At 40.7% G+C, this 13,429-nt stretch overlaps 2 protein-coding genes and 1 pseudogene across 4 annotated transcripts; 2 read left to right on the top strand and 1 right to left on the bottom strand.

The window, feature by feature from the left end:
• The first annotated feature begins 462 nt into the window (after window positions 1-462).
• LOC136356354 (MADS-box transcription factor 26-like) lies at window positions 463-3,177 on the top strand. Its single transcript, XM_066310116.1, has 7 exons — window positions 463-742; window positions 1,160-1,247; window positions 1,470-1,531; window positions 1,989-2,091; window positions 2,173-2,214; window positions 2,300-2,341; window positions 2,874-3,177. Exons 1-7 carry the CDS (start codon window positions 561-563, stop codon window positions 2,967-2,969), a joined length of 615 nt encoding a protein of 204 aa, XP_066166213.1. The 5' UTR covers window positions 463-560; the 3' UTR covers window positions 2,970-3,177.
• A 196-nt stretch (window positions 3,178-3,373) lies between these two features.
• Window positions 3,374-3,943, bottom strand: LOC136356345 (GTP-binding protein YPTM1-like; annotated as a pseudogene).
• A 4,360-nt stretch (window positions 3,944-8,303) lies between these two features.
• Window positions 8,304-11,412, top strand: LOC136356384 (putative 12-oxophytodienoate reductase 11). 3 transcript variants are annotated; one of them, XM_066310167.1, is made up of 5 exons: window positions 8,308-8,559; window positions 9,579-9,640; window positions 9,758-9,886; window positions 10,165-10,341; window positions 10,517-11,412. In XM_066310167.1, the coding sequence occupies exons 3-5, from the start codon at window positions 9,820-9,822 to the stop codon at window positions 11,110-11,112; spliced, it is 840 nt and encodes a 279-aa protein (XP_066166264.1). In that variant the 5' UTR covers window positions 8,308-8,559; window positions 9,579-9,640; window positions 9,758-9,819; the 3' UTR covers window positions 11,113-11,412. The 3 variants fall into 3 exon arrangements, 2 of the variants coding, with proteins under 2 accessions (XP_066166264.1, XP_066166263.1); XM_066310166.1 differs by having other exon boundaries at window positions 9,500-9,640; XR_010741139.1 differs by lacking the exon at window positions 10,517-11,412 and having other exon boundaries at window positions 8,304-8,559; window positions 9,500-9,640; window positions 10,152-10,294.
• Window positions 11,413-13,429: the final 2,017 nt, after the last annotated feature.

Raw genomic sequence — 13,429 nt, 5'->3', positions numbered from 1 at the left:
AAATCCGACCAAAAACCAGGAAAAACCTACGAATTTCAGTAACACCGCATGGAAACCAGCTAATACCGACCGGTTTTAACAACCCGAGACCTAGCGGTTTCATGAAAACCAAAAGGTTTTCGCGAAATTCCATCAGTTTTGTGAACCCTGATATCAGCAGCTAGAGAACTGAGCAACAAGAATGGAAGGCAATGCAGGGAAACCCAGAAACATCAGCGTTCAGTAAACATGACCCTATGTCTCTAAGCAAGGGCCATCAAATTCAGGCCATGCATTCCATAGGCGCCTTTTGTGATGTGCAATGGCTGGCCTACCAAAATTATTCCCTCCCAAGGCCACAATAAAAACACCCCCACTTCTGCGACAAATCCAAGCCGCCATTAGCCTCAAATCCAGCGGGAGATCCAAGGGCCTAGCTGCCACTGCCACTGCCTCAGAAGCTAGTTCAAACTAGTGAGGGGTTTGTGTGCAAAAGAGAGGAAGAAAGAATAGGCAAAACACAAGCTAGACTGAAGTGAAGTGAAGAATCATATCAATCAATCAGTGATTCAGTGGGTGATATGGCTCGTGGCAAGGTTCAGATGAGGAGGATAGAGAACCCGGTGCACAGGCAGGTCACCTTCTGCAAGCGGCGGATGGGCTTGCTCAAGAAAGCCAAGGAGCTTTCTGTCCTCTGTGATGCTGATATCGGCGTCATTGTCTTCTCTCCTCATGGCAAGATCTATGAGCTCGCCACCAACGGGTAAAGTATATATATCTGTACTATGTTTCTCTTCATTGTTCAATTGTTAGTGGTCCAAAAAAAGTACCCCCCCGCTTCTAAATATTTAACACCGTTGATTTTTTTAAAATATGTTGACCGTTTGTCTTATTAAAAATTTTATGTAATTATTAATTCTTTTCCTATCATTTGATTCATTGTTAAATATATTTATATGTATACATATAGTTTTACATATTTCACAAAAGTTTTCGAATAAGACGAACAGTCAAACATGTGCTTAAAAGTCAACGATGTCAAATATTTGGAAACGGAGGGAGTATTTATCTTCATTAGTGTGGTCCAAAAGTACTACCACCTCTCTAGAAAAGAAAATCTTATTTCATTTTAAAAACATTGTTGATGTGTTTTATGCATGGCTGATGATGATGATGATAGGAACATGCAAGGCTTGATTGAGCGGTACAAGAACAAGAGTAACCTCCCTGAAGCGCAAGCTGAAAGCAACGAACAGAACATACCTCAGGTCAGCATCATACATAGACAACATGATATACGTATGTCCACCAGTTCAGTTTCAAATAGATTTGCATACGAATGGAATTTATTTTTAATTATGGTGATTTTTCAAGGCTTCAGCTCAGCACACTTGCGCTTTTGTGTTTTGCCCATGGACATAAACTTCTGGATTTTATTGTTTTGGATAGAACGGTTCCTCTAACATTAACTCATTGTTGTGCAATTCCAGGTGATACAACAAGATGTACTACTTCTAAGGCAAGAAGTTGACCTGCTTCAGAACAGCTTGAGGTAAATCATCCGCATTACTTGTAAGCTAGTATAATGAAACTACATTTGTTACCTTTTTTTGTTAGAAAATGGCCCTAGTAGTTCTGTTTATACAGTAACAATGCCTAAACTATTTTGCATTCTCATGTGTTCTTGAAAATGATCATGTGTAAGGAATGCATCACGAAGGACAGATAATATGATAACGCTATGAACATCAGAGAACTGCTGCATGATACTCCTACTTCTTTATAAAATGTGTTCAGGAGAGTAGTTTTTAAATCAGAAAATAAGAAAAAAAAGGAAAAGGAAAGTGCAGCTACTTAATAATATAGTACAATGGACCATATAAATTGATGAAAATCTGTAAGAAGTTTCAAAAGATAATGAAAGGCACTTTTCAAGGGTGTAGGAAACTAGCTAGTACTGATCAAGACGCTGATGGAAAAAAGTAAGCAACTAAGCACACCTCATGCAGGTACATGTATGGAGAGAGAGACATAAGCCACATGAATCTTGGTGAGCTGCAATCCCTTGAAAGTAATCTTGAAGTATGGGTGAATAACATTCGCTCCACAAAAGTAAGCCATTCATCACTGTAGAATAAAAAGAAATTCCCAGAAAAATGACACTTATAATATGTCACCTTTTCTGCTGAATAGATGCAGATCATGTCTAGGGAGATCGAGATGCTCAAGAACAAGGTTAGATCAGAATGCTTGATTTCATATATAAAAGAGATGAAAGTAGAATAATTATTCACCAAAGTTTTATGTGCTTCAATTGCAGGAAGGCATATTGAAGGCTGCTAATGATATACTTCAAGAAAGGGTACAACTGGCAATTAACACATGCATTCTGTCAAAAGAAACAATTGTCCTCGCAAAATTTTTTTTTTTGTAGGAATTGGTTCAAGATTAGAATTATAACTTAGAAATAGGGTACGCTTAATTTAAAGAGATTTTCCTCACCATCCATTTTTCTCCACAAGTACACACATTTTGTTTGTAATAATGTGTCTCCTATTTAATCCAGTTGACATATACATGTAGGAAGCTCACATACAAAGAATGTTTTTTCTTTCCCTTTTTACCAAGGATATGCAAAAGACTTGTCTATAATATTATGATTGAGAACTTAGAACAGTCAATACAACAGCCACCATGTGCCAACTGAAATTAGGATAAGAAAAAACTGAGAACATAAAATGTTTAGCTGACAATCTCGTGGCATCAAATACTTAAGCTATTCTGTAAGAAAGAGTAACTGAATCTGTATCATCTCTTAAAAACATTTTTGGCCCACCATGTTCAATTTTTCAGGGATTAGCACCTATCTTATTAGCTTGATCTTGTGTCTGCAGATAATCGCGCAGACTAGTATTATGGATGTGGGCTGCAACATGATGATACCACAAGTGCCATTCCAGCTAACCACAGAGAGTAACTACTATTTCTAGTCTGAGAGGCCGAACTACCTGCCTGTCAAGTTATCTCACCAGTTCTGTTTTGAGTTCCACAAGGCTACAGACTACAGTGAAAAGACCATATCCTGCTATCCGTGTTGGAGAGAAAATATTGTCTGCATTTGCATCTGTGAATTATTTTGCATGTGTAAATTGACCTTTCAGACTGAAATCTTACTAAATTACATGTATCTGTTTAATATGGTACAACTTTCTAGATGCGATATTGATTAGAGAATCATCGAAACCGGGAAATTAGGTTCTTGACTCGATTTCAACAGATTTACCAACACTTGCGGTAACCAAAAGTGCACAAAACTATGAGAAGGCAGAGGTACACACTTAGCAGATATGCCATGTTCATCCCAACTCATGGAAGTTCCCAGACCATTGTGCCATCATGATGAACAGCAGCTGCTCTTCTGTGGCTGCTGCTGCTGCTGCTGCTGAATTGGCTGGCCTTTCATCTGAACTAGATTGGATGCCTTCCTCTCCAGGGCTGCCTGGCTCCCAGATTTTCTGCAAATTAGAAACAAAAGTTTCAGCAGCATAACTTGTTTATAAGAAACTCTGAAGCCTTATCCACTGTCATTTATCCTACTGCTTTTTGATTGAGGCACACATCGCCAAGAAAGCCTCTTAGACTTTGATCGAGTCCTTAGCACTTGTTTCGAGGAATGAAATGCCTATCTCATCAGCATAAGCCTGCAGTGATTTGTACCTTTTCATTTAGCTTAACAAAATATAACATAACTTTTGCATTGATAAGCCTTCCATAGACCATAGTGTAATAGGGTAGTTTGCAATGCGACCTGTGCTGCTGCAGTTTCAACAACCCTGCTCTCTGCCAGATCACACTTGTTACCAACAAGAAGCTTGCATACGATGTCATTGGCATACTTGTCGATTTCACTCATCCACTCTTTCACATTGTTGAAGCTCTCCATATCCGTAATGTCATAGACGATCTGGATGCATCCATGGAAACTAAATGTTTACTGAAAACACACATTAAAGTATAAAAAGAAAATGTTGAGAGGTTGCAAAAACTTACAGTTATCCCATGAGCTCCCCGGTAGTAGCTGCTAGTGATGGTTCTGAATCGCTCCTGTCCTGCTGTGTCCCACTGTTTGCAATGCACGTACCAAATGTCAGACTACATTACAGAGTGCAGCTTCTGGCTTTTGCAACATAGTCAATTCCGTAATTCGATGTGCTGATTATCCATAGGAAATACCAGAAGCCCTTTGGTACTATGAAAGATAAGAGGCCAAAATTCATCCAAGAAGATAATCTAGTTTTCAGCGAGAACTAAAAACAATTTAGATGCTCTGGAACTAATTTTTTCCCAAATAACTAATTCTAATATATACAATTCTTGTAATTTATAAATCCAAGCACACTGAGATTCAGCGACATCTAGCAACCAACCACGGCTAGATATCTTCAATAGGCGAAAGCATATTTAAATGGACTCCTCCATATTAATGTGTGTATACATTTAGTTTAATGTGTGTATGGGCTGGAATTGTGGCTCATTCAGACAAGGCCTTACTAGTGTTGTCACCCTCACTGTCCCTCACATTGCCACGCGGGACGCCACGCAATCTCGGAAAGAGATCATCTCATGTACAAGTTAGAGGGACGGACACTGATTATGTGAGCCCCACCATCCACGGAACCGCATGTCAGTGACCACGTCAGGGGAAAGTTCACGTCAGAAGATCCTGCGATCTCTCGCCGCATGCACGCGGGCAGCATCACCGGCCATCGGGCCATGCAAACATCAGTCATGCTACATTGAAGGCTAAAGACAGGCATCAAAAGCTGAGCCAGTCACTCTACCATGCAAAGTGAATAGCATCGAAGGCTTTGTTTAGTTCAGCTAAAAGTTTAAATTTTGGTTGAAATTAGAAATGATGTGACTAAAAAGTTATGTGTATGATAGGTTGATGTTATGAAAAAGGACTGAAGTTTGGCACAACCAAAATCGAACAACCAAAATCTTAGCTAGTGTAGCGGTACTATACTGCTGCAGGGTACTATGATTTTTTTGGTTTTAGCCGTGGGACACTGCTCAAACTCACTTTTGAGGGAAAACACTTTATAAACGTGGTAATTTCCTAATGGACAACGCACCAATTAAAATAATGATTTTCGGTTGCAAAAGAGAGAAAAATCACGTGAAATGTCAAAAAATTCTCTTGAGCCCACGTGTCAGCTCTCCATCTCTCCTCCTCTCTTTCTCCCTCCTTTCTCTCATCTCCCGGTCGCGGCTTGCTCGGCGACGGCCGCGGCGCCCGGAGCGCGCGCGGCCTACTCGGCACCGGTGGCCGCTGGAGGACCTCCTACTCCACACCTGACGACGCCGAGAAGAACCACCCGGCAATGTCTTCCCCAAGGAGAGCCTCACCGTGCTCGACACGCTCGCCAACATCGGCTTGCACTTCTTCCTCTTCCTCCTCGGCCTCGAGCTCGACCCGACCGCACCGCCAACGCCGTCGCCGCCGCCGGAATCTCGCTCCCCTTCGCCCTCGGCGTCGGCGCCTCGCTCGTGCTCCGCGCCATCGCCCCCGATGCCCCGCGCGGCCCGCTCATCGTCTTCATGGGCGTCGCGCCAAGCTCAAGCTCCTCACCATCTACCTCGGCCACATGGCCATGTCGGCCGCGGCTGTCAACGACATCACCGCGTGGGTGATGCTTGCCCTCGTCATCGCGCTCTCGGGCTCCGGACCGCCGCTTGTGTCCATCTACGTCCTGCTCTGCGGCGTCGCATTTGTGAGCTTCGCCACGGTCGTCGTGCAGCCTGTGCTCGTCTTCATGGCCCGTTGCTGCTAATGCGGGTGTCGCTGCGTGAGGCGCTCGCGCTCGGGTGCCACAAGCAGTGCCTCGGCCACCGAGTAGGCCGCGCGCGCTCCGGGCGTCGCCGCCGTCGCCGAGCAAGCCACGACTGGGAGAAGAGAGAAAGGAGGGAGAAAGAGAGGAAGAGATACTGGATTTTTCACATTTTGGTTCTTTTGAAAAAACTTATTTCGTAAATAGACCTCTAGAAAAACTTATCCTAAAAATGGTCATTTTTGGGGCGCCAGAGTGGCTGGCGCCGTCGTTCAACAGGACGGCGCCAGCCTCTTTGACGCCATCCCCCTGCCGACGTGGCCGGGCGATGCTGAGGTGGCTAGGGGGAGTGCGCCAGAGTGGCTGGCGCCCCCCCCCCTCCTAAAATTTTTTATTTTTGTTTTATTTGTTTGATATTTTTTTCACGCTTAGGGACACACAATAACCAACCATAGAAAAATTGAACTCAAATGGACGTAATATGTGACGTGTATAATTTTTCCTCTCCTCTCCTCTCTCTCCGAACTAGTGCAGAGGAGAGAGATGTGCAAATTTTTTATTTTTATTTTATTTTTTTGATATTTTTTTCACACTTAGGAACTCACAGGAACCAACCATGTAAAAAATCAACTCAAACGGACGAAATATGTGGCATGTGGAATTTTCCAAAGCTCTACCGAAAAACTTCTCTCCTCGAAAACACAATCTTGCAAGCGGAATTTGGAGGTTTTAATATCGCCGAACCCGACAAAGCGGGGAGAATCGGATGTAACTTTTTCTGTAGATGTCCGTACATATATTATTTGCCTGATTCTGAGTCCGTATGAGAAAGTTACGCCTATTTTAATAGATGACATATTTTGTCCGTTTCGGTAGAGTTTTGGAAAATTCTACATGTCACATATTTTGTCCGTTTGAGTTTATTTTTTATACGGTTGGTTCCTATATTCTCCTAAGTGTGAAAAAAATATCAAAAAAATGAAATAAAAATAAAAAATTGCATCTCTATGTACTGTTTAACTTATATATGTCATTTCATGTGGATATATTTTGAATTAGATTAAGTAATTTCATATAGTGGTAGAGTGCATTATGTTTAACATGCTGATCAAAGGGTTTTACTAAAGGAGTTATGGTCTAATTTTAGTGAAAGTGCAAAGTAGACTAAGTGGTATGCTAGATATTTTCAGACTTAGCTAAGTGGTAGTTCGAGTTTAAATTTTTTTTGTGGTTGGGTTTATCGTGATCCTGAGTGTGAAAAAACATCCGAAAAAATAAAATAAAAATGACACCGTTGCAACTCCATACAGAGAAACAGGAATAGAGGCGGCGGCGCCAGCCATGCTGGCGCCCTCCTCCTGCCACGTCGGTTCGCGTGCGCCACGATGGCAGGAGGACGGCGCTAGAGAGGCTGGCGCCGTCCCGTTGGATGACGGCGCCAGCCACTCTAGCGCCCCAAAAAGGACCATTTCTGGGATAAGTTTTTTCAGGGGTCTATTTGCGAAATAAGTTTTTCAAAAGGACCAAAATGTGAAAAATCCAGGGAAGAGATATGGAGAGCTGGCATGTGGGCCCAAGGGCATTTTTGACATTTCACGCGATTTCTCTCTCCTCCTCAACCGGGAATCATTATTTTAATCGGCGTGGTGTCCATTGGCAAATTACCACGTTTATGGAGTGTTTTTCCCCAAAAGTGAGTTTGGGCAGTGTCCCACGGCTAAACCACGAAATCGTAGTGTCTTGTAGCAATATTTGCCTTTTATCTACATCCATCTCACAGTATACCTATTTCTAGTTTTCTAGTAATGTACCTTGTCCCAAAATAAAGCTATTTCTCAACAGGTCCTCCTCCTCTAAACCAATCATAGCCACTCTTTCATCTACTTTCTCTTCTCAATCAATCATAAACTTCTCCAATTACTTTTACCTACTTTCCTAATACATGAGTCAACATAAAAAAATAATTACACTTTGGTATGGAAGAAGTAACTTTAGACCAAGTTTAATAGTATAACCAAATGTTAGCTCCAAACTATCTATAGCTAATCTAATAGCCCATTCATACAATAGTTAACTATAAAAATATACTACACCATTAATAATCAGTCCTACTTCTCATACAGACACAATGTCTTGGAGTCCGTGTTACAGCTGGCTATAGATCTGTAGCCCGCTTTCTTCTCTCTCTTCTCTTTTCTTCTCGATACGTGGTTATAACTAGCTTAGAGCAGGTACAATAGCAAGCTATAAGCCAGCTATAAACATATTTTAAAGAGATAAAGGAAGAGAGAGAAGAACAGTAATGTGTGTATGACATATGGGACCAGATATTAATAGTGTAGTAAGCAACTATTGTATAAATTAGCTATTGCATTGACTATGGATGATTTGAAACTAGTAGTGAGCTATACTATTAAACTGGCTCTTATAGACTGCTACAGTACCTTCTATTGTAGAAGAGAAAAATAGCACAGTAACTTGGTTACTGTTTATTTCCTAGGCTGAATGCTGGCCCTATCTATTTCCCACATTCCCCTCCTTTTGCGAATTTGCGACTGCGACAAAGGAAGACGACGTTGGACGAGCGCCACCCGCACGAAATCACTCCGCATCCTTCTGCTTTTGTAATCGAGTTACAGCTCTAAATTTTTCTGATCTTTCAACTTGGCATGCAGAGCGTCAAGATGGGGAAGCGGCGCTAGCACAGCTCCACCTCCTCACACCCTGGAAGATTTGATCTTTCCCACAGGTTTCGCCTTCTCTTTGCCCTATCTCGTAGTCTACCTGAATGAATGAATGGATGTACTGTGCCCTCCCAATTTTCGAGTTCCTAATTGACAGCTCAGTCTGATTAAGAAAGTACACAAGATCGCAACTGGCGTCGATTCGTTAGATCTATTCTGTTTAGGTGATCTCTGACGCATGAGATGCCATCCCAGCACCGGTTATTGGATAGGATGGTGAAAGAGAGAGAGAAAAAAAACATGAACATGTCATTTTGGGTGCCAAACATAGCAAGATAGCAAAGATTGCCTTTTTCCAAATTAGGTAGGAGGAATCCATGGACCTCAGATCGTGGTTTCGTCATCTTTGTTCTCTGAATCACTGAATGTGTTTTTGCTTTGCTTGTACTGTTTGTTCATAGGACGACTAGATTCTCCCAGTTCATCCTCTCTCTCTCTCTCTCTCTCTCTCTCTCTCTCTCTCTCTCTCTCTCTCTCTTTTTCTTTCACTTTTTGCTCTGGGCAAGTTGGGATGGTGGTCCTGTATCTTATTCTACTAGGAAGAACCATGTGGTGCCCCGATATGTGGTGTTTATGACAAAGAACAGATACATTTGTACTGAAATGACAGCGTAATCGACCAGGTTTTGAGCAGAAAGGCTCGGCCGTGGATGGCTCAAAACAATGAAAATTGAAATGTACTGTTATGTATGCGGAAATCATAATTAGGTCCAAAATTGTGATGTTTTCCGAAGAATCGCAGGTTCTCCATCGTCAGTTTATATCGAGTAATAGACAAGATAATAATATATCTGTCACGACTTATAAGCAACAAGTTCAATGATTTCTCTCTGAAAACATGGCAAGATCTATATCCAATTCCTGCTTATGCCTATAATTAGAAACTTGTTGCTCTTGTTTATGCAATGATCCATTTTTTTACTGAAATTTTACTCGTGTGTCTAGGCTAGTTCTTGCACCATTGACAAGGCAGCGATCCTATGGTAATGTTCCTTAGCCTCATGCCATTCTGTACTATCAACAGATAACAACCAAAGGAGGCCTTTTGATTGCTGAGGCCACTGGAATCTCAGACACTGCTCAAGGGTGTGTATCATAGATTGTTAGGCTGTGCCTTTATGAAATATCAGGAGCCATGTTCAATTACCTTTTGACGGTTCAGCAATCTTTAAAGATCAAATTTGTTTCCTGTATGCGTGCAAGGTACAAAGATACTCCTGGCATTTGTACAAAGGAGCAAGTGGAAGCATGGAAGCCAATCGTAGATGGCGTTCATGCCAAAGGAGGAATATTTCTGTCAGATTTGGCACGTAGGAAGAGTCTCTAATAACAGTATGTTTACTATATCTGATATAAGCCTGTTCTTTATCTATGTAATTGTAGTTATTTGCAAGCAGGAAACCTTCAAATTGAATTCTGGAAATTTTGAGAAATGCTTTTGTAAAAACCTACTGTATAATTGTTCACTGGTACTCATCGCAGCATAAGTTATGCCATCTTTGTTTTAAATGAAACTGTGCGGGCAAACTCTTGCTCATTTCTTTACTTGTTTTTTTCCTTTTCTGGGTATCCAACCAAGCAACCAACACATGTTCAGTATCACTATGCAGCTTTTCAGCCTAATGGGCAGGCTCCAATTTCGAGCACCAATAAGTCACTAAAACCTGCAGTAAGAGCCAATGGCATAGATGTGGCTACTTTCTCAACTCCTAGGCGATTAGAGACTGATGAGATCCCTTTCGTCGTGAATGATTACAGGGTTGCTGCTAGAAATACAATTGAAGCAAGTACACACCTTCCTATTACATTTGTCACACCAGATATTTTGACTAGGAATATTTTGATTATCTTAATACGGATATTGTGTTCACTTTTTAATAAATACCTAGTAGATTAAATGAAGATCCTTAGTCTTGACTCCTGATGGAAACATCTAACCTTCATATTTGATATAATTTGTAGGATTTGATGGTGTTGAAATCCATGGAGCGCATGGTTATTTGATCGATCAGTTTCTAAAAGACCAAGTCAATGATCGTACCGACAAATATGGTGGGAGCTTAGAGAATCGCTGCCGGTTTGCGCTAGAAGTGGTCCAAGCCGTAGCTGATGAAATTGGAGCTGACAAGGTTGGGATAAGGCTGTCACCCTTTGCCAGCTATTCAGAGGGAGCAGACTCAAACCCAGAAGCTCTAGCCCTGTTCATGGCAAAGGTGCTAAACAAGTTTGGAATCCTTTATTGTCACATGGTGGAGCCACGGATGGTAAAACTTGGTGAAAAGTTTGAAACCCCACACAGCCTTCGTCCAATCAGGGACGCTTTCAAGGGAACGTTTATTGCTGCAGGTGGCTACAATAAGGAGGATGGAAATAAAGCAGTATCCACTGGATATACTGATTTGGTTGCTTATGGGCGCTTGTTTTTGTCTAATCCTGATTTGCCTCGGAGATTTGAAATAGACGCCGCCCCTCTCAACAAGTACAACAGAGAGACTTTCTACATCTCTGATCCAGTTATTGGATACACTGACTATCCATTTCTTACATCAGATGTCTAAATGTGCCTTTCAGTACTGAATTCTCTTCCACCTCTCACTAGAGTGGCACAGCAGCTACCATTTGTATTGGTAGGATTGAAGGATTATGGCATTTGATCTGAAAGTGTAGTTTTCATATGTGTGGCAAGGCATTGGTAAAATAATGTGACCATTGTGGTTTCAGAACTGCATGTGAATAAAGGGAAATGATAAGTAGATCAAGCAGTTGTTCATCTGTTGAAAATTTGATTTAGTTTGCATGCAACTATTGTGAGCTTGATATAATATCATGAGGCTTGCCTGTCCCATTTTGCTCTCAAATGTGTTCTCACAGTCATTCAGATGGTTGACTGTGGATGATCAAATATATCAGCGGCTGCAAAACGTTTGTGTATTCCTGAAATATGTGCCACTGACTCTGAGAATAGAGTACGATTGGAATAACAAGTGGAATATGTAAGTTGAGTGTATGCAGACTGCTATTCGTAGCTTAGCATGTTTGATGTTTCAGAATTACCTTTTGGTCTGACGTTCTGAACGGTTACTGATTACAGGGGCATACTGCAGAAGGAGTTAGGATACAGACTTCACAGAAAGAGCTTAGGAAGGGAAGAAAGGATCTCTCCCCGCCCATCATCTGTATTGTTCTTAGAGAAAAAAGTTTGTGTATCCTTTTTGTTGTTTTGTGAAAATCACCCAGGCCTGGTATTTAGTCCTTTATGAAATGATTCATCATCCACTAGACATTCGAGCTTATCATCAAAGCAATAGCCTAGGCATGTTTTGAATGATAATTCCAGGTAATGCTTGACAAAGCCATCTCGTAACTAAGTTATTAGAACTTGAAGCTGGTAGATAAGTCAGGTTTATGGATTATGGGAATATCATGCTTAGCTTTAATCGTGGTTCTTGGATATCACCAATGCCAGGATAAAGTAAATGAGAAGCATTCTTAGTACTGAATATATATATAAAAACAAGAGCTAATGGTCAATGCTTATGGCGCCTTTAGCATCTTGGTGATGTTAGAGAGCTTACTTTGGAAGTTAAAGTGTCGTTTCTGTTGATTTTCTTAATTATTATGCAATTTTGTAGCCTTATAGCTGTCACATTCTTCTTTCTTTAATTTTTCCTGGACATAGTACCATGTTCAAGGAAGAGCTATCAGTGCTCAGTTATGTCATAGTGAATTCATGGGTACATGAAAGCACAGAAGCATCTTTGTGTTTGTTTATTGGTGAACAAAAGAACAAAGATAGGTATCCAATTGAAAATCTGCTTTATGTTTTTGACGAATACAAGAAAATCTGCTTTATATTAACATATTGCTCTAGAGACCTGGGGTTTCCAACAATTGCTCTCCTACAGCATCTACATACATGGAGGTTTAGTGTAAGGCTAAACTATGGACCATACAATTTAATCAGCAAATTGTCATTTTCTGCCCCTGGTTGCCATATTATGGTAGGCAGAACCCTTGTAGGGATTTCTGGGCATGTTAACTGCAAATTTCTGGGCCTAATGTCTAGTTCTCGATTGAGCTTTAGAAAGAAAGAAAAATCCTACAATAGTCCGCCAAATTCCAGAAGCGTCAAAAACTTGTGTACTAACACATGATGTCCAGAATTATTTCAGCAACATTGAACGGATTTCAAGAAACGAAAATCATCTAGCAACTCTGCAGTTTGAACAGCTGTTTAATCTTATTTTGTAGAAACAAGTAAATAATAATTTCAGAAAGGATTTACTTTGCTTGAATTTCAAAAAGTATGAATAGGTTAGGAATATAGGGCATGTTACATATTTCATTGCGAACATAGTTCCTGCTTGCATTAATTGAATATTATATATGAAGAGTAATGTCTCTTTGGGACGTTAAAATTAAAGTGGAATTTTCAGGATTTTTACAACAATCAGTTCAATTCTACCACGAATAAGGAAAAACACACTCCTTCCAAAAGAGAACTAATATCTGTTCATTGGTACTTCATGATGACGGATAGTAGTTGGTTGAAAGTTTGTTTTGACTTCGAACTCTCATTATTATTGCATTAATATATGGTGATCCTGGTAACTCCTTTTTTTCCCTTAAATATGTTTTTACCTTGATATCTAGGAACACAGAACTTGTGCTTCTTCAGTATATTCTATATTATCTAAGAACATTGGCTGGGAAAACAGACACACACAAAATAAAAATATTTACTCTGCATTCTTTTTCTATTATCTTAAGTGTGAATATTTTTTTTCTTTTGTCTTCATGCTGCTCTGCACTTCTCCCTGGCCCAAATCATTGCAGCATTATAAAAAGAACTATTCTGAAGAATGGGCAGAATCA

The sequence above is a fragment of the Oryza sativa genome, chromosome 4 (assembly GCF_034140825.1).
Source record: "Oryza sativa Japonica Group chromosome 4, ASM3414082v1".
Taxonomy (NCBI): Eukaryota; Viridiplantae; Streptophyta; class Magnoliopsida; order Poales; family Poaceae; genus Oryza; species Oryza sativa.
This window is presented reverse-complemented; position numbering and strand designations above follow the sequence as displayed.

Coding starts and splice junctions, on each gene's coding strand:
- LOC136356354 (XM_066310116.1), top strand. CDS start 561: ATGGCTCGTGGCAAGGTTCAGATGAGGAGGATAGAGAACCCGGTGCAC. Junction 743..1,159: donor TATGAGCTCGCCACCAACGG/GTAAAGTATATA, acceptor TGATGATGATAG/GAACATGCAAGGCTTGATTG. Junction 1,532..1,988: donor CTGCTTCAGAACAGCTTGAG/GTAAATCATCCG, acceptor CACCTCATGCAG/GTACATGTATGGAGAGAGAG.
- LOC136356384 (XM_066310167.1), top strand. CDS start 9,820: ATGGCGTTCATGCCAAAGGAGGAATATTTCTGTCAGATTTGGCACGTA. Junction 9,887..10,164: donor AGGAAGAGTCTCTAATAACA/GTATGTTTACTA, acceptor ATCACTATGCAG/CTTTTCAGCCTAATGGGCAG. Junction 10,342..10,516: donor TAGAAATACAATTGAAGCAA/GTACACACCTTC, acceptor TATAATTTGTAG/GATTTGATGGTGTTGAAATC.